Source organism: Natrix helvetica, assembly GCF_964273705.1.
Source record: "Natrix helvetica genome assembly, chromosome: 4".
Classification (NCBI taxonomy): domain Eukaryota; kingdom Metazoa; phylum Chordata; class Lepidosauria; order Squamata; family Natricidae; genus Natrix; species Natrix helvetica.
Window position 1 is genome coordinate 58,386,913 of NC_138550.1, and position 26,984 is coordinate 58,413,896.

At 44.5% G+C, this 26,984-nt stretch overlaps 1 protein-coding gene across 4 annotated transcripts in view; it reads right to left on the reverse strand.

Annotated features, from left to right (window-relative positions):
• Window positions 1–2,042: 2,042 nt before the first annotated feature.
• The window catches only part of LOC309391589 (uncharacterized protein), a 39,377-nt gene continuing 14,435 nt past the window's right edge, over window positions 2,043–26,984 (reverse strand). For all 4 annotated transcript variants that reach the window (XM_081952219.1, XM_081952220.1, XM_081952218.1 and 1 more), the window contains 12 exons: window positions 6,890–7,173; window positions 5,236–5,312; window positions 4,951–5,032; window positions 4,561–4,634; window positions 4,358–4,421; window positions 4,206–4,258; window positions 3,961–4,024; window positions 3,795–3,857; window positions 3,452–3,580; window positions 3,089–3,184; window positions 2,899–2,967; window positions 2,043–2,529 (listed from right to left, as the gene is read on the reverse strand). In XM_081952219.1, coding sequence (XP_081808345.1) covers window positions 3,095–3,184; window positions 3,452–3,580; window positions 3,795–3,857; window positions 3,961–4,024; window positions 4,206–4,258; window positions 4,358–4,421; window positions 4,561–4,634; window positions 4,951–5,032; window positions 5,236–5,312; window positions 6,890–6,973 — 780 coding nt within the window. In that variant the 5' untranslated portion in view covers window positions 6,974–7,173 and the 3' untranslated portion in view covers window positions 2,043–2,529; window positions 2,899–2,967; window positions 3,089–3,094. The remainder of the gene's footprint in view (window positions 2,530–2,898; window positions 2,968–3,088; window positions 3,185–3,451; window positions 3,581–3,794; window positions 3,858–3,960; window positions 4,025–4,205; window positions 4,259–4,357; window positions 4,422–4,560; window positions 4,635–4,950; window positions 5,033–5,235; window positions 5,313–6,889; window positions 7,174–26,984) is intronic.

Consider the following 26,984-nt stretch of genomic DNA (forward strand, 5'->3'; position numbering starts at 1 on the left):
AAAGTCTTTCAGAGGGATGCAGCACTCTTGAAATTGCTAAGATATTGGGGCGTGATCAAAGAACCATCAAATGTTTTGTTGCAAATCATCAACAGGGTTGCAAGAAACATGTTGAGAAAAAAAGATGCACCTTAACTGCCAAAGATTTGAGAAGAATCAAACATGAAGCTACTAGAAACCCATTATCCTTCAGTGCTGTCATATTTCAGAACTGCAACCTACCTGGAGTGCCCAGAAGTACAAGGTGTTCGGTGCTCAGAGACATGGCCAAGGTAAGGAAGGCTGAAATCCGACCACCACTGAACAAGACACATAAGTTGAAATGGCAAGACTGGGCCAAGACATATCTAAAGGCAGATTTTTCAAAGGTTTATGGACTGACGAGATGAATGTGGTTCTTTCTTTTTATAAAGTTTTTTTGATTTTTAGACAAAGACAAACAAAACATAAAATATAAAACCATCATTGATTACATATACATATAGCATGTCGTTTGGTTACAAACATTTGTGCATCACCGCTTTCAATTATATATAAAATCACAGATTGTCCAACAAGTATACATAGGTACATTATTATCATTGTAGATCATATGTTCAGCTTACAATTGTTATTCCTTCCTTTTAAACAAATATTCTAGAGGTTAGATTCATGTATATACCAACATTCCATTACATCATTATTAATCTATTTAGTAATAATATGTCTTTATAGTATCACCTATCTCATTCTATTGTTCTTACAATATGAAAACATTCTCCAACATTTTGTACTTGTGCATCACCATTTTCAATTGTATATAAAATCCCGAATTGTCCATCAAATATACTTAAATACGTTGTTATCATTATACATCATATATTCAACTACAATTGTTATTCCTTCATTTTAAACAAAATATTCTAGATATTCGATTTATATACTGTATATACTGTATCTACAATATGAAAGACTTCTCCAAGATTTTTCATTTCCATTTTTTTTAATCTAACCACTGGTAGAACAGATTCCATACCTTATAAAATTGTTAATCTTCTTGTTCTCTAATTTCAAATATCAATTTACTCATTTCAGCACATTCCATTGTTTTTCGAATAACTTCCTCCTGCGTTGGTATTTTCTCGTTTTTCCAATTTTTTGCAAATACAATTCTAGCTGCCGTTAAAACATTTACAATCAAATATTTCAGATCTTTATTACATGTTTCTGGTATGATTCCCAATAAAAAAATCTCTGGTTTAAATATGTATTTTTGTATCATTTTCTCCAACCACGTGTGGATTTTAGTCCAGTAGCTTTTAGCTTCTATGCAAGTCCACCACATATGGTAATATGAACCCGGTGTCTGATGACATTTCTAACACTTTTCCTATTTGTTCTTGGACAGTCTTGCTATTCTCGTTGGGGGTAGGTGCCACCTGTAAAACATCTTATACAAATTTTCCTTGTATGCTGTTGACATTGTCATTTTATAATTTTGAAACCATAATTTCTGCCATTTCTCTAGTTCAATCACATGTCCAAAATTTCCCCCCCAAGCTATCATAGATTCTTTAACTTGTTCTTCCTTTAACTTAACCTCTAGTAAGTGTCTGTAAGTGTCTGTATATGGGTTTTTTTTTCTAAAGGGTTAGGGGTGCAAGGGTCTTGCAACTTGACAGCTTTAAGACTTGCATGCTTCAATGCCAGAGTTTCTGAGCCAACATGACTGGAGGAGGAATTCTGGGAGTTGAAGTCCACAAGTCTTAAAGCTGTCAGGTTTGAAGACCCCTTGGGGTTTTTTTCCTAAAGGGTTAGGGATGCAAGGATCTTGTAACTTGACAGCTTTAAGACTTGCGTGCTTCAAATGCCAGAGTTTATTGAAACTAAAAACAGTGTACCATCCTATGTATTTTCGGTTTTAAAAATGTGGCTCTCAAAATAAATTTCAATCGTGGTTTTGGCGAGATTTGGCTCAGTTGAAAAAAAAGGTTGCCCACCACTGGTATAGACCTATGGCAATGTAATTTTCCCCCAACCTTTAATATTGACCCAAATGCATTCAAGATAGTTCTCATCATTGTTGTGCTCTATTTCTGTAGAGATGTAGTTATTTCTTATATTTAGTGCAACTCCGCCTCCTCTCTTATTTGGTCTATTTCTTTTAAATACTTTAAATCCTTCTAGCTGTATGTTCCATTTGTGGGTTTCATCCCACCAAGTTTCTGTAATGGCAACAATATTGTATCTGCCCTCATTTTCTTGAATTTCTAATTCACCCTGTTTATTCCTCATACTCTGTGCATTGGTGTATAGACATTTGAGTCCTTTAAACTTTATGTAACAATTGCTTTTATTTTTTTTTACACTTAACAATATAAATAAAATTACAAATAAGAACAAACAATAACAACAATAACAACAACAACAATAATAATAATAACAACAACAACAACAATAGCAATAAAAACAACATTGCTGTCCCAAGCAGGGCTTTGTAGTGGGGGGATTCTGTCCTCCAGCTGAATATCCTTTATTGCTGAAGGCGTCCTGTAGGCAGACAGAATAACAGAATTAGAAGGGATCTAAGAGGTCTTCTAGTCCAACCCGCTGCTCATGAAGATATCCCCAGCATCACATCTGTCTGCCTGCTGGGCTAAAGAGACAGCTTCTGGTGCAGCCCATCAAGAAGGGGGAGACTGGCTCCTCGCAAGTAATGCAGCTGACCTTCACTACTCCTGGCTTTTCTCTCCCCTAAAAGTTCTTGGTTGAGGTGCAGAAGGCAATTCCTCCTCCTAATCACTAACAAGCTGGCAGCTGCCTGCTTTCCCCACCTGAAGCCTCAGGGCTGCCATGCGACAGCTGTTGTTTCAGCCAAATCACTCTTGACAGGCTGCTTGGGACCACTGACCAACTCACCTCCCAAGGTGCCTGGGGCTGGTTCCTCCTCCTCCAAGCTGACCTCTGGAGGGGAATCTGAGGAAGCATCTGGGGAAGGAATCAAAGACTATTATTAGTACCATGTTGCTCTTTCTGGAGCTACTTGTACTTGCCCTCCGCTCTTCCCAGGTAAGCATGTTGGACACCTTCCTGTCTGTGGGGTTCATACCTCTTCTCACTGAAGAAGATGGTCTAGGGAGTCCAGGATGTCCTCTTCCAGGCTGCTGAGATCCTCCAGAGTGTCTTCTCCGTCCTCTGGAGAATCCTGTGAACAACAATGATTCCTCTTTAGCAATCAGGGAAAGGAAACCCAGAATTTCTAAAAGAGGGTCTACTGAATGGGGATCACATTTCCCATTTAGAACACCGGTTCCTGATGCTTTGCAGCAAAGGAACCAGTCGCACCAGAGCTTGGGTGCATAGACTATATACCTTGCCCCAAGGGCCGAGTGTCCCCTTGCTCCACTGCACAATTCCCTCAGGTTAGAGGGACTCTATCCCTGCCCAACTGAAAACAATTTGTCTTTCTTACCCATGGACTGGAAGAGGCCTCCGCATCCTGGTCCCAGCTGTCCTCAGATTCCTCCTCCAGAAGGTCAGCAAGGGAGTCTTCATCCCAGAGGCTGCTGGTCCTGGAGCCCATCGGGACAGTCAGCGAATCCTGCAAATGACAATAAATCCTAAGCTTTCTGCATCCCCATTAGATTGCTGGTAGATAGGGTGCATTCAGGCTCTATTGGCCAACAGCAAAAGAGCCTTTGTAAGCCTTAAGCTTAGAAAGATATATGCCACAATTTCTCCCTCTCCCATCAGGAGTCGTGGCATAGCCCTAATCCTAACCCTAGCCATCGGCCCCATTGCCAAAACTTTCTTACCTCTGGGGAAGACAAGTCCTGCCTGGGAGAGAATTCCACCTCCACTGGTTGGTCCTGTGGTTCCTGGAATAAAAAAAAAAACAAGATTTTGTCTGTGGGTATATTAAGAAATCCACAGAGACAGGGCTTCTTCTTTTCGCATGTGGAGGAATTCTCCAGTCCTTACCAACTCAGTGGAGGTCTCCAAGACAGTGGACAGCCACGGTCTACAGGGCTCCCACCTTTCCTCTCTGGGGGGAGAAAACAAAAGGGTCAAAGATCAAAAGAAGCCATGGGCCCTTTTGTAAGAATGGTCATGTTGAAGCTCTAGGAACCCTTCTGGCTGGCCTGCCAAGGGGCTTGGCCTTCCAGTGGGGTTCCCCTGAGATGCCTCCCCTCTGCAAGTGTTTCACCCTCCAAAGTGATACTTACCCTGAAAGGCAGTCACCGCTTCCCTCCTGCAGAACCCCTGGGCTCAGAGGATCCTGCAATAAGAATGCAAATGTTCTGTCTCTTGGCATTTTAACCAATGCACAGAGTCAGAGCTTCTGCCACTAAAAGGGGAGGAGCTGGTCTGGCCTTACCGACTCAGTGCAGGACTCCCAAATTGTAGCGAGCCGTGGCGTCCACCTCTGCAAGCTCTCATTTCTGGGGAGAGAATGAAGGGCCTGAGTTATTCTTCTGTTAGCAGAGTAAGAGGCAGAGGGTAGAAATGCCTGCCCTCTGCCATCCTTTCTTCTAGCCCTTCTCTTGGGGGCTTCAGAATCCCTCAGCTAAGAACACTAACCTCAAAGAAATGAGAGCTGGCCTGACATCTTCCTTCCTGGGACTCCGGGTGCTGGCAGGAGCACCCATCACAACCTGCAAGAAACAATTTTTCATTGTCATAAATTTAAAGTCCTCTGCATGCTTACTTTCCCTGGGAAGGAAGGGCTACATTACAGAGGGCAAAGAGACAGAAGATCATGGGAAATGTGGCTGATAAGAAGAGCCTCAAAATGGCTCCTCCTTAGTATTTCCCAGGATCTTCCCTTCTGAGCCATCAAGATCATCCCATTAACACAAGGAGATCTTCGTCAGCTTTCTAGGCTGGCCAGGTTCCCCCCAAGTGGGAATTCCTCCCTTCTCCCACCCAGTTTTGAAGTGTGAACTGGGCTTCTTGTAGAAGCGTCCTTACCCCAGGAGAGGAAGATGTGCCTCCATCAGACACATGATGTGTCTCCCATTCTTCCCGCTGGTCTTCCAGTTCCTGTGCCGTCCTGAGCAAAAGAAGAAGGTAACATGTTAAAAAACATCCATCTAGCTCAGCCTCTCCTTTCTCAGGCCAGCCAGTCAGCCTGCCCATCTTTTTGCCCTGAATCCCCTTCTGGACAGAAAGCCATTTGGGGAGAGGCTCTTACAGACTCCGCAGTCCATCAATTGTGCCCCACCATGCCCAGGGTTTAAGGAAAAGGGGTGGTACCTGTCAGGAGGCACAGGAATGTCTTCAACATTGCTCTTCAGGCAACAGAAAAGGTGCGAACACCTTTTCCAGACGTTCTGTGAAGATAAGAGAAATAGTCATAAGTCAGTCAAAAGAGTTGAGAAGCATGACTTTCTCCTCTGCTGCCAGTTTCTTAACAGCTGAGATGGCCATACTTACTCTGAAGAGCCTTCTGAGAGCCATGACCACTCCTTTCACTGCACGAAGGGAGAATGGGCAGCTGGGCATTGGCTAGTGGCTTTTCAGGGAAACTGACAATCTCGTTCCCTTGGCAACCAAGTAAACAATGGCTATATTTATACCCACCCAAGGTGGGCAGCTCACCTGGGTCTAGGAGTGGCCAGTGGCTGACTCCCTTTGTGGCCTTTTAGCCTGTGTGTTTCATGTGGGAAGTTGTTCATGAACAACAGAGAAGCGTCATCATTGTGGCACAAAGCACAGAGGGAATCATGGCATCCTAGGGCGGAAGCGACTTTTAGTCTAAGCCCCTGCCCAAGGAAGGGCTCCTCCTACCATCTCAGGCAAATGATTAGCCAATCTTTTCCTGAAAATCTCAAGAATGGAGTACAAACAAGTCTTGGAAACAAACTGTTCCACTGCTTAATGGTTCTCACTGTGAGGAAACTCTTCCTTAAGGTAGAAGGAAAGAGGAAAAGAGGACAAATAGCAGCAAAATAGATAGATTTAATTATGATTGTTAGATCATTGGAAGATCTGATGCTTCAGGCTAAAGACAGATCATCCATAGATAATTTATCTGTGTGACTTCTAGGAGCTGATATCGACTTGCTGGCACATAATTTCTTAAAAGGGGGTTATTGGGTGGCTAAATGGACATGGCACTCTAGTTTTGATAATGTGGTTTTTGTCACTGTATGCGACCAAAACAATAGAAAGTGGTATTAACACTTCACTTGAGGCACAATTAGCTCGGCTGGTCCTGTCATTTTGCCTGACCCATTTAAAACTTCATTAACTTCATTTTATTTACAGTAGCAGTTTCAGTTCAGAGCTGCTTGTGCTTGATGATGGAGAATGTTGTGGATGTAGGATTTATGCCTAAGAAGGGGTTGTGGATTGTCCTTGGAAGGGCAGAAGCCACGGTGCTGATGGACATATCATTGCTGGTTTTTGACAACTGATTCAGGCAAATGCAGATGTTGACCTTGGGATTTGTTGTACTTCTCAGATCAGATATGTACCACTGTATAAGTCCCTAAGCTTTTCAATCTGATATCATGTGGAGAATGAATTTTTATTAAATTTATATGCAACTTTACTCACAGCAGCTAATTACTAATTTCTTGAAAGAAATAACCAATTAAATGGAAGGTAACCAATTCAGTGGTACCCTAGCAAGGCAATGTAACTATCCTAGGTCCTGTACCTATATCTCTTGAGATTCTGAAGCCAATATCAGAAGCCCTGTTCCTTGTGCATCTTGTGTTTTCTCTTCAAAAATACTTACATGTCTTTCATTAAAAATCCGCTGCCTTAAGGGTAGAGTCCAGTCTGTATCTTCTGGAATTCCAATTAATTAGGATCCCCTCTGGCACCAGCCACCTGAAATTGATTTTTTTTTTTCATTTAGCTTTGTGGTTAAGAATTGCTATTGTGTTCTTAGGTCTCTTACCTTCCAAGGGATCTCTTTCAGCACCGTAATTTCCTTTCCTCTGTATTTCAGTAGTTCGTCTCTCACTCTTTTCAATGCTTCCATCTCTTCTTATTGTTCTCCTCACAAACCTAACATTGACCTCCCTAGGCACTTTGTGTCTTCTTGCATAGCTTGAGTTTAATCTGTAGGTTTGATCTAATTCTTCTTCTATTATTTCTTTCTCAATTTACAATGCTTCAGCCAGCAGGTTTGTAATCAAATCCATTAAGTCTTCCACCTTGTCTTCTGATATATTCTGAAATCTTAATATATAAGAAGCCAAATTACCAAACATGTGGATAGAAGCGAATATTACGCTAATACCAAGAGAAGATGCAGATCTAACATGGACAAAAAATGATAGACCAATATCCTTATTAAATGTAGATTACAAAATCGCAGACACATTGAGAAGCTTTGTTCCAAGTATCTTTGCATGCCAACTAGCTGTTCAAAATAAGGCTTTTTCAATCGTATCTATCTATCTATCTATCTATCTATCTATCTATCTATCTATCTATCTATCTATCTATCTATCTATCTATCTATCTATATCAGGGGTGTCCAAACTTGGGAACTTTAAGACTTGTGGACTTCAACTCCCAGAATTCCCCAGCCAGCAACTCCCAAAATTCCCCAGCATGGCTGGCTGGGGAATTCTGGGAGTTGAAGTCCACAAGTCTTAAAGTTCCCAAGTTTGGACACCCCTGATCTATATTGATTTATTGATTACCCTATAGGCCATATCAAAGCACAAAGTTCAAACACATATCGCCAATAAAATATACAAACAGTTTAAAAGAAGAGTAAGGTAAACTACAATAGTTGTAGGATAAGATACAATATGATTTAATTCATAAATGTATAAAATAAAATAAAATGACAAAGTTATATTTCGGTGTCACCCTTACAATCTACCCCAATCAGTCCCACTTATGCAGATCTCAATTGAACCATTTTGTTTAAGTCCTGTGCTGTGTTAAATGTTATTTTCCTGTTCTGGCTGCACATAAGGTAAGTTGTTTTGATATGGGGATCCCAATGGGTCATTTGTTCGGTACACTGACCAAGGTACCTGTTTCTCACCCCCTTATGTAAGCAACAGTCAAATAGGATGTGAGCCAGGTCTTCTACCTCTGCCACTCCACAAATGCAGAGAAGCTTGTTGTAGGGTATAGAATGGAATCTCCCATATCTGTCCATTGTGTCAAGCTGTTCGAATCTCACTCGCGTAAATATCTCCCTAAGATGTTTTGGCAATTGTAACTTCAAACAGCTGTCTACTTGAAAAGTATGTTTGTATTTGCTCAGCCAATTCAGGTTACACACCTTACTAAGGATAGCTATATATTTTGGTCTTATCTTTTAATTTGAGCATTTAAACTCAGTATATCATTTTACTGGCAACTTATTATTATTATTTTTTTTGGTATCTCTTACACTCTGAAGTGCTTCATCCCTGATTTTTTTTAAAAAAATATATCTATTGCACTTTTCTCCATCTCCAAAAAATACATCCTGCTTTTCATTATGACTACCTTTGGTGACCTTCATTATGTTTCCTATGTTATTTTCCTATGTTGCCCTGTGGGTCTAGGCTGCAGGGAAATAGCAAGGAACCAGGTCTGATTCAAAAGCTTAATCCCAGGCCAAGCGTGTTCCTTGGAGCCAGATGACATAACCAGGGAAGCCCAGAGTTGTGCCTCCTCTCATGGATGTCCTCCAGATCCCAAAAAGAAACTACATGAATCGCCAGGAATATTTTCAGACAGAGATTGAAAATATTCTCAGTTGGAAATACCTTGAAGAACAATGATTTTGAGACCTGGCTTTGCTCATTACACATCTTTTTTCCAATATGGTGTTCCAGGGATAGTGGTCAAGGCCAGAATTTTGGCCAAGGTTCCTGGAGATTAGATGAGCTGGCTTTCACTTGGACTAAAGACCCTCATCATTGCTCTGAATAAATTAATGGTGATTTTTGAGGTAGTGATCAACCCGTGCTTGCCAATCACCCGGGCCCATTCTAGCGAGGGCCTCTTTTGCGGATCGCACCATTCTTTCCGCCTGGCCATTGGATGCCGGATAGAATGGCGCAACCAGGGCATGCCGAATTCCCTGGCTGGCTAAGTAGGTCTCGAACTGCATGGCTGTGAATTGGGGCTCGTTGTCGGAGACCAGAACATCGGGCAGGCCGTGAGTGGAGAAAAGTCTCCGTAGTACCCTGATGACCGCCTCTGCCGTGATCGAGGTCATCAGGACCACCTCTAGCCATTTCGAATATGCGTCCACAACTATTAAGAACGTTTGGTCTTGAACTGGTCCTGCGAAATCTATGTGTACCCTCGACCAGGGTGCCTGCGGTCGCTCCCACTCCTTAGCGGCCGCCTCTGGGGGAGCTGGTCTGGATTCCTGACAAGGATTGCATGTGGCCACCCTGTTAGGTACTGGTGCGATTAAGCACTAGCAATGAACCCCAGGTCGAGGTTATAACAGAGCAACCCTGTAAAGTATACGCAGCGTGCGATAGATAAAGCAACCACACTGAATAATGGATAGTAAAGTAACAAAATAAACTTTACTTTTTGAAGAATATAGCAAAATCCATAAACACAGCCAAAAAGTCATACACAGAAAAAAACAGTCCAATACTACCAAGATAACTTGGATACAAGTAGCAAATAACTTACACACAGTAAGTAGTAGCAACAGTAGTAACAGTTAGACAGCAGTTATCATACATCAATCAAGAGAGAGAGAGAGTGAGCAACAACATCAGCTGCAATTTAAATGCTGTAATCTACTAATTAGCAGAGCTCCTCTCTTAAAGATACATAACATGCCTAGTGCAATATATTGTCTACCCAACTTGTTGGTTACACCCTAACATTCTCCCCTTTGGGTAGATCAATATATCCACTCACAATGTAAGATGATAACCTTCACATGATGAGGTATGTTTCACCGAACTTTGTGCCTTAGTGAAGTTGTCTGCTAAATTGTCTTCAGTTGAACAATATTCCAACTTTATCAGGCCATCCTTAATGCTTTGTCGAACATTAAGATACCTCAAATCAGTATACTTCGATCTCGTCTTAATAGCTAAACTAGTCGCCATTTTTATTGCTGCCTGATTATCTTCATAAACAGTAAAAGGTTCATTGATACTTAATCCCATATCTATAAGCAACTGCTTATAATATATCAGCTCAGTACATGTCAACGACAAACATGAAAACTCAGCTTCCATTGTGGATAAGCTTATGTGTTTCTGTCGTATCGACTTCCATCCAATCAGTACACCACCTAGCATAAAGGCTATGCCGGAAGTTGACTTCCTATTATCTATAGCAGCTGCAAAATTCGCATCAGCATAAACAGTCAAAACTAAATCCCTATTCGGTTCTAAATATAATGCATAGTGGATAGTTTTCTTCAAATAACGCAGCACACGCTTTGCTGCTTGCCAATGCCTCTCTGAAGGACTATCATTGAATCTAGCCAGTTGGTTCACACTAAATGATATATCTGGTCTAGACCAATTACTTAGGTACATTAGGCTACCTATCAAAGATTGATAGATTCCCTTATCAAAACCAGTACCCTCAGTAACCTCAGGTTTAAACTCCAATGCCATTGGTGTCTTTGCAGTCTTACATAGCTCCATGCTATATTTCTTAAGTAAATGATTAATTTTACCAGCCTGCGACAGCTTAAAACCTTTACTGGTTCTAACCACGTCTAAGCCCAGATAATGCTTAATTTCACCCAAATTCCGGATTTTAAATTTACTCTCTAATTGTGAAACAATGTCAATAGCTTCCTGCTCAGACCTAGTAATAATAGCTATATCGTCCGTGAACAAAAGCAACAACGAGATCAAACCATTTTTCACCCGTCTAAATAAACAAGGATCAGCCAAACCTGGAATAAATCCCATAGCTTTTAGTTCATTTACTATGCATCTGTTCCACTCAAAACCGGACTGTTTTAAACCATAAAGGCTCTTTTTAAGTCTCCAACAACCAGTCTGGCCATTAGAATCCACACCTGGTGGCATCTTCATATAAATGGTATGCTGCAATGGAGCATGCAGATACGCTGTTTCAACATCAATATGGGTAACATTACACCGATACTTAGCAGCCCACACCAATGCTGCCCTCAACGTAGAGGCTTTCAAGCTCGGAGCAAAAACCTCATCGTAATCCCTCTCAGTTTGGGAAAACCCTTGAGCAACTAAACGAGCCTTATAAATAGCATTGCCAGCAGCATCGTTTTTAATTTTAAACACCCATCTACAGCCAATTGCACTCTCCCCTGAAGGGAGCCTAGCTTCTTCATAAACCTTCAATTCCTGTAAGGATTTCAACTCCTTCTCCATAGCTGTCTTCCACAATTTCTTTTCCTTTTCAGGATACAGCCTTAACTCTGCAAAACTAGAAGGTTCTATGCTAACTTGCAATACTACACTGGCTTGATATCTGTCGGGTGGATGCCTGTCCCTAGTAGACCTCCTAGGCAATACAGGACTTGCAGAATCATCCTGTTCCACCTCACGAGTAGATTCTACATCTACATCTTCCTCCCTTTTCAGAGTAATAGATGGACCATCCTGATTCTCTAACAGCTCATTTGGTGTATCATGATTAACCAAACGATCAACATCTATATCATCACAAACCTTGTGAAACTCTTGTTCTAGCTTCTCCCAACCAACATGTTCTGAAAATTTAGCACTAGCACTGTGCATAATTCTCCGAGTTCCAGGTTCCCAGAACCTAAACGATCTATGATTGGAATTGTACCCAACAAAAACCATCTTCCTAGCTCTGCTTTGATCCTTCCGTCTAGTCTGTGAGGGAATATGCACCCAAGCAGGGACACCAAATGTGTGTAAATAACTCAAATCAGGCTTCCTACCATGCCAAAGAGTATAAGGAATCTTACCAGTAGTTGAGTTAACTACTATGTTCAGAATATGGTTTGCACACATTATAGCCTCACCCCAAAGCTTTTCTGACAAACCAGAATCAACCAGCATAGTTCTGGTCATTGCCTGCAATGATTGACCACGTCTTTCAATAAATGAATTATGTTCTGACCTGTAGGGGGCAGAACGCCTATGTTCTATACCAGCATTCTCCAACATTGATGTAAACCTATGATTAGTGAATTCAGACCCATTATCAGTGACTAGGCAAAGTACTTTTTTATCCATCTTACGTTCAACAAACTTTAACCATTTAGTAAAATGTTGGAAAGTTTCTGCCTTTGATTTCATTACATAACAGAAACCATACCTAGAATAATGGTCCATAATGCTGAGTATATAGCAGGCACCTCCTAAGCTAGGTTTCTTAGGGCCAATTAGGTCTGCAAACACTACATCCAGTGGTTTAGATGTCTTGAATCCTTGAAACAGGTTTGCAGGGGTAACCTTACTTTTAGCCTGGTTACAGGCATTACAGTTAAGATATTTTGAACAAGGTTTCAAATTGATTCCATTAGATAGAATAACAGTTTGACGTACCATTTTAAAATTTACATGGCCTAAACGTCTATGAAGTAGATGTATACAGTTATCATGGGGCTGTTTATTCTTATAACCAGGTTCAGAACTCGCAATATTTAAAGAGTTCTCATGTAGAATAAATAAATTATTCTCCAAATTGGCAATAACACTATTACCTTCTTTTTCAATAATGCATCTGTCATTCTTAAATGTTACTGTAAACCCACATTTCACAAGGTCTTTTACAGATAATAGGTTAAATTTCATTTTAGGTACATATAACATTTCCAATTTTTCATTAATACATGGACAATAAGCTGTACCTTCACCTGAAGCCTTAATTTTCCAACCATTTGCTAAGGAAATGTGCTGTTTGCTAGCCTTCATAGTAACAAACCTTTCTTTAACCTTAGTTATAGAATGGGATGCGCCACTGTCAACCACCCAGAAACTATGGTTTACAGCCTTATCTACCTTAGCTACAGTTACAGTAACATTGTTGCTTTTTCTTTTACTATTAGCAACACTCCTTTTCTTGCTATTTTTACAGTTCTTAGCAATATGCCCCTTACCACCACAAGAATAACATTTCTTAACAAAATTTACAGTTGAAAACTGTGTTTCTTCTTGTGATTGATTGTCTCTGAACTGAACTCTATCCTCTCTTCGTCTGGACTCTTCAAGCAATCTCCCGGTAACCTCAGATAATGTCAGTTCATTTCGTGAAAGAACTTCCAATGAGGAAACAAAAGAGTCGTAGCTTTCATCAAGCGATGATAGCATAATATACACCTGTTGAAGCTCAGAAAAAATTAACTCTTTTTCTTGCAAATCCTGCAAAGTTTTCTTCATGAAGTCTAAATGAGCCAACATATCACCACCTTTTTGCAAACGGGCTCTAAACAGTTTCCGTGTGAGATGAATATGAGCACCCACACTGTCCCGAACATAAATTCTCCGCAATGTGTTCCAACACCTAGCAGCAGACTCTTCGCCACGAATATGGACCAGTTGCTGGTCATTCAGTGTTAGTCCAATAATGCAGAGAGCTCTCTCATTGTCCCTGTTAAACTGCGCAATCTTCTTCGCATCCTCATTATCAGCAGGATCCCAATCTGTAACATCTGGTGGGTTCTGAACCACAAACCACAGTCCTTCTCTACGCAGAAGTAGGGAACACTTCAAGGACCAGGAAACATAGTTGGTTCCATCAAACCGGGTAATCATGGAGAGTGCAGCAGACTGTTCTTGTGCCATATTCACAAAAATAAACTATCCAAAAAGTGGTGCTTAGAAAAAAAATTATGGTTAAGGCAGGGCGTCTGGGCCCATAACCAATGTTAGGTACTGGTGCGATTAAGCACTAGCAATGAACCCCAGGTCGAGGTTATAACAGAGCAACCCTGTAAAGTATACGCAGCGTGCGATAGATAAAGCAACCACACTGAATAATGGATAGTAAAGTAACAAAATAAACTTTACTTTTTGAAGAATATAGCAAAATCCATAAACACAGCCAAAAAGTCATACACGGAAAAAAACAGTCCAATACTACCAAGATAACTTGGATACAAGTAGCAAATAACTTACACACAGTAAGTAGTAGCAACAGTAGTAACAGTTAGACAGCAGTTATCATACATCAATCAAGAGAGAGAGAGAGTGAGCAACAACATCAGCTGCAATTTAAATGCTGTAATCTACTAATTAGCAGAGCTCCTCTCTTAAAGATACATAACATGCCTAGTGCAATATATTGTCTACCCAACTTGTTGGTTACACCCTAACACACCCATTCCTCTATTTCCCTGTCCATGTTAGGCCACCAGACGTAGCTCCTCGCCAATGCTTTCATCCTTACGATACCCGGATGCCCCACATGTAAAGCCTCTAATACATTTTTTCATAGTTTGTTCGGTACAATCACTCGATCCCTCCACAATAAACAACCTTTCAATACCGACAGTTCATCGCGCTTAGACCAAAACTGTTTAAACTCGGGTCCCAAAAGTCCTTTGGGTCACCCACCCCCTCCATACCCATGTTAGTACTTGTCTGATTAAGTTGTCCTTAGCTGAAAAACGGGCAATATCAGCAGAGGAGATGTGTCCAAATAGTCAATCAAAAGGACCGGTGTCTCCGGAGTGGGGTCGGCCAACAGATCCGGCAATGGGCAACGGCTTAGTGCATCCGCGTGCCCCAACGTGGAACACGGTCGCTGTACCAGTTTGTAGGAGTATGCAGCCAGGAAAACAGTCCACCTGGTCATTCGCGGGGAGAGGGATACCGGTGTGGGTCGGTTTCCCGCCAGCAGACCCAGCAACGGCTTGTGGTCTGTCACGAGTTCGAAATCACGGCCGTAGAGGTACTCATGAAAACGCTTGACTCCCGCTACAGCAGCCAATGCCTCCCTGTCCAATTGGCTATAATTCCGTTCCGCCGAAGACAAGGTTCGTGAGTAGAATGCGATGGGAGCTTCGTTTCCATTTGGCATTCTGTGGCTGAGTACTGCGCCGACGCTGAAAGGTGAAGCGTCGCATGTTAAAACCAGAGGTAGGGTTTGGCTGTACTGGAACAGCAGAGAATCGGTCGTGAGCAGGCGCTTGACTACGGCAAAAGCGGCCGCCTCGGGTCGTCCCCAGGTCCATTTGGCGTTCTTCGCTAGAAGTCGGTGCAAGGGTTCAGCAACGGTAGCTTTCTGTCTGAGAAAGATGCTGTAGAAATTAAGAAGTCCAAGGAAGGCCTGCAACTTGGTCTGATTTTGAGGTGTGGGGGCGTCCTGAATAGCTTTAATTTTTTTAGATGTCGGGTGGATTCCCGAGCCATCGATCATGTAGCCCAGGAATTCTATGCTGGGCACATTAATTTGGCATTTCTCCTTTTTTAGACGGAGACCCTTTTCACGAATTCTGGCCAAAATGGTCCTAACACGTTTTAAAAGTTGCGCCTCATTTGCAGCAGATACTAAGATGTTGTCAAAATAGGGAACGACTCCTGGTATTCCCTGCAAAAGCCGTTCCATGACGCTCTGGAACAGTCCAGGGGCAATACTCACACTGAATTGTAGGCGGTTGCATATGAATGCACCCCTATGCGTCACTATAGTCTGGGCCTCCGCCGTGGCGCTATCTACAGGCAACTGCTGGTAAGCCTGTGCCATGTCTAATTTTGCAAAAAAATTTCCTGGCCCCAATGCGTGTAATAGATGTTGTACTATGGGCACAGGGTACGCACTCTGCTGTAGAGCGACATTAATTGTACATTTATAGTCCGCGCAGATGCTGACTGACCCATCTGGCTTTACCGGGGTCACTATTGGGGTTTCCCAACGAGCATGGTTGACTGGTTCTAGGATTCCTTGGTCGACCAGCTTGTCGATTTCCTTATCAATTTTTGGCCGGAGGGCAAAAGGCACTCTCCTGGGTTTCAGTCTGATGGGTGCCACGTTTGGGTCCAAATTAAAAGAGATTGGCGTCCCCACGTACTTACCAAGGCCGGGGCTGAACACGTCCTCAAACTCCTTAAAAATCTCCTCAGCACTGCTGTTTCCCACGGCATTGATGCCCGTGACTTCCAGGCCCAGGGCTTCGAACCAGTCCAGTCCCAGGAGGCTTTGCAATGGTGCGCTGGCTATGGTCACAGGCAGCTGGGCTGTGATGTTCTTGAACTGGACCCGGAATGTGCCTTGACCCACGATGGGGACCCTGTTCCCCTGGTAGTCGCGTAGCAAGATGTCTGGCTTACACAGCTGGCGCTTCTTAAGGCTGGGGATCGCCTTTTTCATGGTCGACCACGAGATGATCGTCAGCGATGAACCCGTGTCGACTTCTAGCTCGCATGGAGTGTCCTCAAGGAGGACAGTGAGTTTCAGCTTTTGGGGCCACTTTGTGCGGACCTGCCCTATCGTTGTGAGATAGGTTCTCAGTGGTTCTCTCTGGGAATACTCTCTCTCGGCTGACTCCCTTGGTTCTCTTTCTGGGCACCCTTTGTTTCTCCGCCAAGCCCCTGGGGTGGGCTTCTGTTGGCGGTAAGATGGCGGTTGCCATGTTGTGGCAGGGACTTCGCTCCGGCACACCTTAGCAATGTGCCCTATTTTGTCACAACACTGGCAAACAACGTCCCTGAATCTACAGGTAGACCGGGGATGTTTTCCTCCTCAACTCGCGCAGGGTGGCAAACAGGATTCAAATTTCCACACCGGTTTTGTGCGGCTGCTGCGCATGCGGTGGCTGTCTTCGCACTCGCTGTCCTCGGTCTCTTGGTCGGTGGCTTCGTGATGCACACGGGTCTGTCTAGTCCCGGATTGGGGTGCACTGTGCTGGCGTTGTAACATCATCATCATCATCATCATCATCATCATCATCATCATCATCATCATCATAATAATAATAATAAATTTGAATTTATTAGCCGCTCCCTCTCCAGACAGGACTCGGGGCGGCGTACAATAAAACATATAAAACATAAAACATATGTGCAAACACATAAACATCCAAATACACACATATACAAAGACATACATGCACGGAGGAGGTAACAAATTACATCACATTTAGACAGTTAAAAGTCACCATTAAAATACCCCATTAGTAATACCACAATTTAAAATTTAAAAGGACTGTCAGGAGGAATAAGAAAAAAATTACGGTTGAGCCAGGCCAGATAATTGAAAGAAGTGGGTCTTCAGCTGTACACGGAAGGAGCGGAGATCGGAAGTGATCCTGATGTCACGGGGGAGGTCATTCCACAGGGCTGGGCCCATCACAGAGAAGGCTCTGCTCCTGGGTGTCGCCCCCCGACACTGTTTAGTGGACGGCACCCGAAGAAGTCCCTCTCTGTGTGAGCGGATTGGTCGTAGGGATGTATGGGGCAGGATGCGATCCTGCATGTAACTAGGTCCTGTGCCATGAAGCGCTTTAAAGATCATAATCAAAACCTTGAAACGCACTCGGTAGACTACAGGAAGCCAGTGCAGCTCGCGCAGGAGAGGTGTTACAGGGGAGTATCTAGTCCTCCCCATAATCACCCGCGCGGCCGCGTTCTGGACCAACTGCAGTCTCCGAGTGCATCTCAAGGGAAGCCCCATGTAGAGAGCATTGCAGTAGTCCAGGCGAGACGTCACCAGCGCATGGGTGACTGTGCGTAGGGCATCCCGGTCCAATAAGGGGCGCAATTGGCGCATCAGGCGAACCTGATGGAACGCCCCCCTTGCCACGGCTGTTACATGGTCATCCATGGACAGCCGGGCATCCAGGAGAACGCCCAAATTGCGCACCCGTTCCATGGGGGCCAGTTGCTCGCCCCCAATGGCCAGAGATGGAAGCAACTGGTTGAACCAGGAGGCCGGAAGCCACAGCCACTCCGTCTTGGAAGGGTTGAGTTTTAGTCGGTTGCCATCCATCCAGACCCGTATGGCCTCCAAACACCGGGACATCATTTCAACGGCCTCGTTGGGGTGGTTCGGGGTGGAAATGTATAGCTGAGTATCATCAGCATACAGATGATATCCCACCCCAAAACCACGGATGATCTCGCCCAGCGGTTTCATGTATGTGTTGAACAGGAGAGGCGAGAGCACCGACCCCTGTGACACCCCACATGTGAGGGGGCTCCGGGTCGATCTCTGCTCCCCTGCCAACACACGTTGCGTCCGGCCAGAGAGGTAGGAGCCAAACCACCGTAAAACGGTGCCCCTGACTCCCAGCCCCTCTAGCCGGTGCAACAGGATACCATGGTCGATGGTATCGAACGCCGCCGAGAGATCTAATAGGACCAGGATAGAGGAACAACCCCTATCTCTGGCCCTCCAGAGATCATCAACCAACGCGACCAAGGCCGTCTCCGTGCTGTGCCCGGGTCGGAAGCCGGACTGGCGCGGGTCTAGATAATCATTCTCCTCCAGGTGACGTGGAAACTGTTGTGCCACCACACTCTCTACAACCTTCGCTAAAAAGGGAAGGTTGGAGACTGGACGATAATTGACTAGATCCGTTGGGTCCAGGGAAGGCTTCTTGAGCAGGGGCCTCACAACCGCCTCTTTCAAGGCGGCCGGTAGAAACCCCTCACCCAACAAAGCGTTCACTAGGCCCAGGAGCCAGTCGCGCGTAAGCTCCCAGGATGCCAGTACAAGCCAGGAGGGATACAGGTCCAATAAACATGTGGTAGGACGCAGACGTCCACGCAACCTGTCCAAATCCTCGATGGCAACCGAGTCAAACTCCTCCCAGAACGGTCCCTCAAGACTCGCCTCGGGCGTCTCCACTGGACCACTGAAAGGGGCCCATCCCATCCGGATTTGAGCGACTTTGTCCTGTAGATATTTCCCAAACTCCTCTGCTCTGCCCTGTAAAGGGGCTTCCCGCGGTCTCTCAAACAAGAGGGAGCGAGTCACCCGAAACAGGGCGGCAGGGCGGTTATCTGCGGACGCAATAAGAGCGGCACAATGTTGATGTCTTAATGCCACAAGGTACGTCCTCAAATAGGCTCGTGCCTGTGCTCGGTCAAATTCAGAACGGGAGGATCTCCAACGACTCTCTAGGCGTCTCTTGTGGTGTTTCATCACCCTTAGCTCCTCGGTAAACCAAGGAGCCAGGGTGGTTCGTCGCCGCAGGAGAGGCCGCAAAGGCGCCACCCGGTCTAGGGCCCCGGTAGTCGCACTATTCCAGGCGTCTACCAGGTCCTCCACTCGGGGGCGGGTCAGGTCCACAGGAGGTGGCCCAAGCTCCGTCTGGAACCTATCTGGTTCCATCAGGCGCCTGGGGTGGAACCATCTAATACCTTCCGGTTCCGCCTCCCAGCAGCGGGGGGTAGCACCGGGGAAGTCAAGCCGGAGAAGTGAGTGATCTGACCATGACAGGGGAATAATAGTTGAATCCCCTATTCCCAGATCACTCGTCCACTGGCCAGAGACAAAGACAAGGTCCAGCGTGTGGCCTCCCTCGTGAGTAGGGCCCTGAATTAATTGGGTCAGGTCCATGGCTGTCATGGAAGCCATGAACTCCCGAACCCCCTCAGACGCTTCTCCCATCGACGGCAGGTTAAAATCCCCCATCACTAAAAGTTTGGGGGTCTCAACCGCCACCGATGAGATCAGCTCGAGGAGTTCAGGCAGGGCCGCTGATGTATAGCGAGGAGCCAGGTATACTATCAGCAGGCCCAACTGCCTCCCTGGGCCCCATCTCACGACAAGGGACTCACACCCGGATGTCTGCGGCACAGTGAACTCTCTCGGCTCCAAGTCTTCCCGGATAATCACTGCTACCCCACCGCCCCTTCCCTGGGCCCGAGGCTGGTGAAATGCTCGATAACCTGGCGGGCACATTTCCACGAGGGGTAGGCCTCCCTCGTGGCCCAACCAGGTCTCAGTTATTCCTGCGAGGTCCGGCTCCCCCTCCAAAATTAGATCGTGGATGAGGGGGGCCTTATTGACAACGGACCTCGCATTGCATAACAGCAGTCTCAGGCCTTGGGTCTGTAGATCCTGACCACCTAGTATGCAGGGGTTGGTACAAACGACCGGGTATGACCAAAAACCCCGGTCTCCCAACCGACTACGCGCTCTTGATCTGTCCTCGCACCTGCCCCTCCCCACGACCGTTGGTATCAAAGAGCCCTGCACAGGAATGCTATCTTCCCTCTCCTCCCCCACTCCGCTCCCTCCTCCTTCGACCACACCTAGATGCCTGGCTCTACCATCCCTCCTGACCTGTTCCCCCCCCCCATCCCTGGAACCCCTTACAATTTTTAAAAAACAATTAATTAAAAAACCCCTCAATGTGCGCTTCCTCCACCTCTCTGGGTTAATGAACCCGTCCTCAAGGTGGGCCCTTGAAAGGGCAGGAGGCCATAACTGCGAGAGGGGGGACTCTCGTAGCTGTAGCAGGTCTAGCCTCGTGTATAACATATTGGACAGGGCCAAGTTCATCAAGTGGGAGCTGTCGATGTTAATATGCATTAGCAGCCGCAATTCCCACTAAGGGGATAGTCCTGGCAAGGGGATAGTCCTGGCAAGGGGATAGGCTGATGAAGATAGTCCACATCTGGATGGAAATGATGGGCTGATGGAAATAAAATAGCCAGCTGGTGGATAAAAGGCTGCAGCTGAGGGGTAGTTCGCAATAGGCGGTAGGGCGGATAGCCCATAATAAGTAGGTGGTAAATGAGTTGATCTGTAGGTGGTAAATGAGTTGATCTGTCTGCCGATTCCGATGCTCTTGCCTCATCCAGTGCAATCTGCAACGTTAAGTTGGATTTCGCCAACAAATGTTTCTTCAGGGAGATGTCCCGCACTCCGCATATGAGGTGTTGCAGGATGTGCTCGTCCAGATTTCTGAATTCGCAATACGCTGCTGCCTTCCGAAGTGCTGCGACGTATTGATTGATGGTTTCGTCCGCCTTCTGATTCCTCATGTGGAATTCGTGGCGGCGAACATGGCAGGAAGGCTTGGGCGCGAAGTATGTCTGCAGCGTCTGTTGTAAAGCCGTCCATGTTACTGCCTGGATGGGGGTTGGCTCCGATAGATCTCTGGCCGTCTCGAAAACCTCCCGACCGCAGTAACCCAGGAACATGTTCTTTTTCCGGGAGTCCGGTACTCCCATGAGATCGTTTGCCTCGAGGAAGCATTCGAATCTCAGCATATAGGATTCCCAATGTTCGGCCACTGGGTCGTACGGGGTTGGCGGAGCGTGCATAGCCATCTTGTCCTGCGATTTGAATCTGCCGCGCCGAAATGGCTGCCGAAATTCCCGCCGATTCCCCGGGCTGGATCACTTGCTGGAATGTCTGTTTGTAGTTCTTCGTCCTATCTGCCTCTCAATCCCACCCTCGTCGCCAGTGTTAGATTCGGGCAAGGAGAGGACAGACTCCAGACGATCGTGACAACAGCTCTTTATTTTAATCAAGTAGATCCGATCCAGCTGAATACGGGGTCGTGCAGCTCCCCTTTTATGGGGAGCTGGCAGACCTCCCGACCAATCAGAGTAACCCTTTGTTCCCGCCTAAACGGCGGACCTGAGTGAAGACTACAGCAGTTTATGCAAATATCTAACAGAAGGCTTATGACTGTTATTGAAAAGAAGGGTGGCTATATTGGTCATTCTTTTTTTTTTTTTGAACTGTCAGAAATGTTTATTTGTAAATTTTGAGTTATTTGTTTATTATTCTCACTTTAACAGATGAAAATAAATGAGTGAGATGGGAAAATTTTCATTTTTCATTTAGTTGCATAATAATTCTGCACACTAATAGTTACCCAATAATTGTGCACACATAAATATTCTACTAAGAAAGCCATAACCTCTCTTTTACTTTCTTAAATATTCTGGTTTGTGGTTTATTAACATTTTGGATTGATTGAGAGGACTGTAGTTGTTCAATACTAAAATTAATCCTCCAAAATACAGCTTGCCTAATAATTGGGCACCCAGTGTAGAGATATAGGTAGGTAGATGGATGCATAGATACATAGATAAGATGGATAGAGATATATGATTGAAAACATGTAACAGTAGTCCATTTTAAGGTTCAATTAGATGAATTCCCAAAATTTTACTTTGGCTTGGCTTATGTGTAACCTGATTACAGTGCTTGCCAAGAGGAATATAGCCCTCTCTGTATGCATGCTTGTGGTCTGAACTGGGCCGAACTGGTATGAACCCATCACTGGTTGGCATCTAATTTAGGGTTAATAAAATAATTGAATAGGTCACTGAAATGATTTTCTGTGGAAATGTTCTTAAGACTAAAAGCAGCATCCTAGCTAATCCTTATATTTTCTTAACAGCAGCATGGACATGCTTATGTAAGTAATGACTTTTTTGACATATCCTGTTGGATGCAGTTTAACATTGCCCTTAGCTGTTTCAAAATAATATTTGTCCTCATAATTTTTTTCTGCAGACACAATCTAGAATGCTTCATTGATGATGTAGTAGATGATGCAATCAAGAGCTAGAATAAGCTAAAATAAATCTAATGAAGAAATAAATACATCTTCCTGTATTTCATTAGCTGCTTCTAGTAAGATGGTGCAGTTAATTTCATTTACTAACGTAAGGAGGGCACAGCACCGGGCCCTCATGATCTGGCATGTATGAATCTATTTATTTAATTAATTTTGTCTCAGATTTGCAGCTAAGCTGTGATTTCCCTTAGAAAATGAAAGGGAAAAGGTGTCTTGTTTGTCTTAATTGCTGTGAATCTGTGCCTCTTGTATATATTTGAAATGTTACCTTGACTTGTTGTAGAGCAACTGCATGCAACTATTAATAATACAGTCAACAGATGGCTCCAACGTTAGATGGAAGTATATAATTTAATAGGACATTAAGTTTTACACCCAGTACACTGTCTGGGTGATGGAATGGCTCAAAAATACTCTTGGCTTTTCAGAAAAGAATGGGTTAATGGTCACACTATATTCTGCAAACTGAAATAATTGTTGGGTATGTACAATATAAATATTACAAACACAAACACAAGCACACAGTGGAAGGGACAAAATATTTTCTCACGCTCTTAAGGAAATTGTTGACCTTCCAGTATCCAAACCTATATTTGTTGATTTCTTAGATATGTCAGTTATCTAAAAACAGTTTCTTCCTAAGCTGCTCTCATGAGCCTCAGGTTATAAATCTATGCATGCTTGACGCCAGTGGAAAATCTGCCTCATGCCTCCCTTGAGTGACTGAAGGGTATGACAGTAACAAGACAGCCTCCCCACACAGTCTACAGATGAAGAGGTCAAGAAGATGATGGCTTCAGTTTATGTCATGTCTGAGCAAGTCAGCCTCCTGTTCTCCAAAGAAGGAATGCTTGTTGTTTTTTTAAACAGTCATCGAATATCAGCAACACTCATTTTCTTTCAGCATTTCCTTATCCAACCCTCCCTTGTTGGGGGGGGGAGAGGATTTCTTTTCAGCTGGATATTTTTCTTGCAGGATTTTGTGTTGCAAAACCAGCTTTTATAAAATGTGGCCACTCAAGGAGTACATGATCTACCATTGCCCTTGATTTAACTAGCATTTATATTCGGCTTCCAATCATATTCCTGTATTTCATTAGCTGTTTCAGAGAATCCGTACAGTGGCACACGTAGATTAAGGTAGGCATAATGCCTGTTTTTCACCAACCCCTGATCCATGCCACTTGCTACTGATGTCCTCCTATACAATGCCACCTCCCTGCATCTCCATGATGCAAGTTGAAAACTCAGTTGGGGCCCCATCAAACTCTGCAAATCTAATCTGGCAACAAACTCCTTAAATTATATTTTTATTATCACTTGCTCACCCAAACTTTAAGGCAGTCTATTTAAATTGTTTGGATCCATCCCCTACCTTCTCCCACAACTTAAATGATGTTAAAAGTATTAAATTTTTCTATTGTCCTCTTATTTAACCAAGTTTTGACATGGGGATGTTCATAGTTTATAGCCAATGATAGAGAGGTGGAAAAAAGGAAAGAGAAAGGGGAGATTTAATTCCAAGTAAGGAACATTCACTCAAGTCAGTACCTTTTTTCAGTATTGACACAGAACCCACCCTTCTCAGCCTAGTACCAATATATGTTGGACTACAACTTCCATAATTTTCCTGGGATTATATACATAGTGGGCATCTTGTTGGGGAAAGCTGCTATAACCCTTACATCAGTACCTTTGTTAACCTCTAAAAACCAGTGACGTGCGGTCAGTAGAGGCAAGGGAGGCAGGGCCTCACCTCTCTTCATGGAATAATAGTATATAATATAATATTATATACTATATATATATAATATTATATACATCCGTCCGGCCGTGCCCGGGAGCTGCGGAGGCAAAAATGTTGTCGGCGCCTCCGGATGACGAACCAGTCGCTTGCTTTCGTCATCGGGAGGCCGATAACATTTCTGCCTCCGCAGCTCCCGGGCGCGGATGGACGGAGGTAGCCAGAATGGTGCCGAAGCAGTCCGGCGAGCGAACGAGCGAGCGAGCGAGTGAGCGAGGCAGCGAGATCTTCGGTCACTCGTCCACCGGACTGCCTCGGCGCCATTCTGGCTACCTTCGTCCGGCCGCGCCCGGGAGCTGCGGAGGCAGAAATGTTATCGGCCTCCCGATGACGAAAGCAAGCGACTGGTTCGTCATCTGGAGGCGCCGACAACATTTCTGCCTCCGCAGCTCCCGGGCGCGGCCAGACGAAGGTAGCCAGAATGGCGCCGAAGCAGTCCGGCGGGCGAGCGAGCGAGGCAGCGAGATCTTCGGTCACTCGTCCACCAGACTGCCTCGGTGCCATTCTGGCTACCTTCGTCCGGCCGCGCTCGGGAGCTGCGGAGGCAGAAATGTTATCGGCCTCCCGATGATGAAAGCAAGCGACTGGTTCGTCATCTGGAGGCGCCGACAACATTTCTGCCTCCGCAGCTCCCGGGCGCGGCCGGACGAAGGTAGCCAGAATGGCGCCGAAGCAGTCCGGCGAGCGAGCGAGCGACGCAGCCTGATCTTCGGTCGCTTCCAGAGCCGGAGCGGGATGGAGCAGCCACCGCCTTGGAAGTGAGTCGCGCGGATGGAGCTTTGGGCCTGAGGAGAGAGGCAGGGACGGAGGGAGTGGGGGGAGAGGAGCCGCCCCCCTCACCCTCCAGGCAATGGGGAAAGCTTTCCCGAAATGGGGGGGGGGTGTCGCGGGAAATAAAAAGGGCGCGCGCTGGGGGGGATGAAGGAGGCTTTGGCGTGCCTTAGAGGCGGGCGGGCAAGCAACGAAAGGAGCAGCGAGGGCGGGCGGTGGCTGCAGGCGGCAAGGCTTGAGCGGGGTGAAAGGGACTGGTGCCGGTGGAGGAAGCAATGCTACGCCGCGGTCCCCTTAATGTTCACTCAGGAAGGCGGAGAATGAGACCACGTGTGCTGCACACGTGGTCCCATTCCCCGCCTTCCTGATGACGTCACCAGCCTCCCCAGCCATAACCCTCACCGCACGTCACTGCTAAAAACTATGGTAGCATTTCAACAAAATTATAAGGCTGCATCCATTTGGTCAATTGTAACCTTTGGTTATTTTGTGGATTAATGTATATAATGTCAGTCCTTTAGGTTAGGTTGGTTTATGATTGAATATATTATGCAAACTCAGAAAACGCTTTCATTCTATCGCCAGATTAAACATGTTATGTGAACCCACTCCTTGCTTAATAATTTTGTTTTAAAACCTCTAACCTGAAAATATTGATAAATTATCACCCTGTCTACAATAGTTATCAACTAAAGTTTTTTCTACACAAAAAATATTTTCAGACATAGATCTGAAATTGAATTAATGAGCCTGTTGAGTATTGTATTTCTTTATTAAAATAAAACTCCAATCTATTGTGTCATCTCTCTCTAGCACATGGCAATATAGACAGAATTTCTGTCTTTGGCCCATGTCTTGCACATGAAAATTGTATTGCTGTTATAATTGCCCCTTTTTACCCTCCTTCTTCTAAATGCCATAATATATATTTAAATGGTGTCTTAAAATAAAACTACTCAAATTATCCCCATTGGGATTCATCAAATCCCCACTGTGTTACAAATTGCACCTGACAAGCAGTGATAGGTTTCTATAGAGATTTCCTCTTATTTCCTAACAATCTTTTGAAAATGTTTTATTTTCACTTGCCCTATTGCCATTTGACATCTTCAGCTTTCTGAGCTTGAACAACAGTGGTCCTTTTTTCTTTCAAGAGAGCGTCCACTGCCTCTGTTAGTCAGAGAAGGTCAGTGCACCGAGAGTGAGCTGAATTAGAGATCTTGATACTTTACCATCCACCCAGGAAGTGGAACTTTCATAATCCACATTTTTTTAAAGAAAAGGGGAAGAGAAAAATCTACATAATGCTACCCCTGACTATTCAATTTTTATTGTATTATCACAGATAAACACATGAAGTTTGGATAATCTACGTAAGTAAACAAGGCTATTTTAGGAAATAAAATAGAATGATGGGTTCAGTTATCACACTATGTCATAATTTATTCAACCATGCTTTACTGGACAAATAAGAGTTGGCTGCATTCACATAAAAAATAAGCCAAAGCTATGGTAAGTGGACCATTTAATGGGCTTTACTATATTGTCTAACAAGATGATTGACTAGAGTGTACAAATCAACCTTTTAACACTGTGTCAAGAGCTGAAGTGCAGAAATCATGGTGCAAGAGAAGGCTAAGATAACCTCCCCCTCCCCATAAAAAGTTTAAAAAGGAGTAGGGGCAGGGTGAACATTAAATACATGCCAACACACACACAAGGTCCTCATCCCTCCACATTTCATTGGATTCCCTTGTCATTGTACTGATTCCTCTGTCAACAATACAGAACAATAATGTTGTCAGGCTGGACAAATGTGCCACACTCAATATGGAATGGGGAAAAATAGTGGAAATTAAAGGAATCAAGATGCCCTAATATAATCCGTCTGGGTGAAGACGATCATTACAAATACTTTGGCATCCTTGCCAAGTGGTCATCGAACATACTGAAGTCAAGAAAAGGGTTGGAAGCGAATACATCAAGAGAGTAAGAGGAGGAAATCAAGGCAATTAACATTTG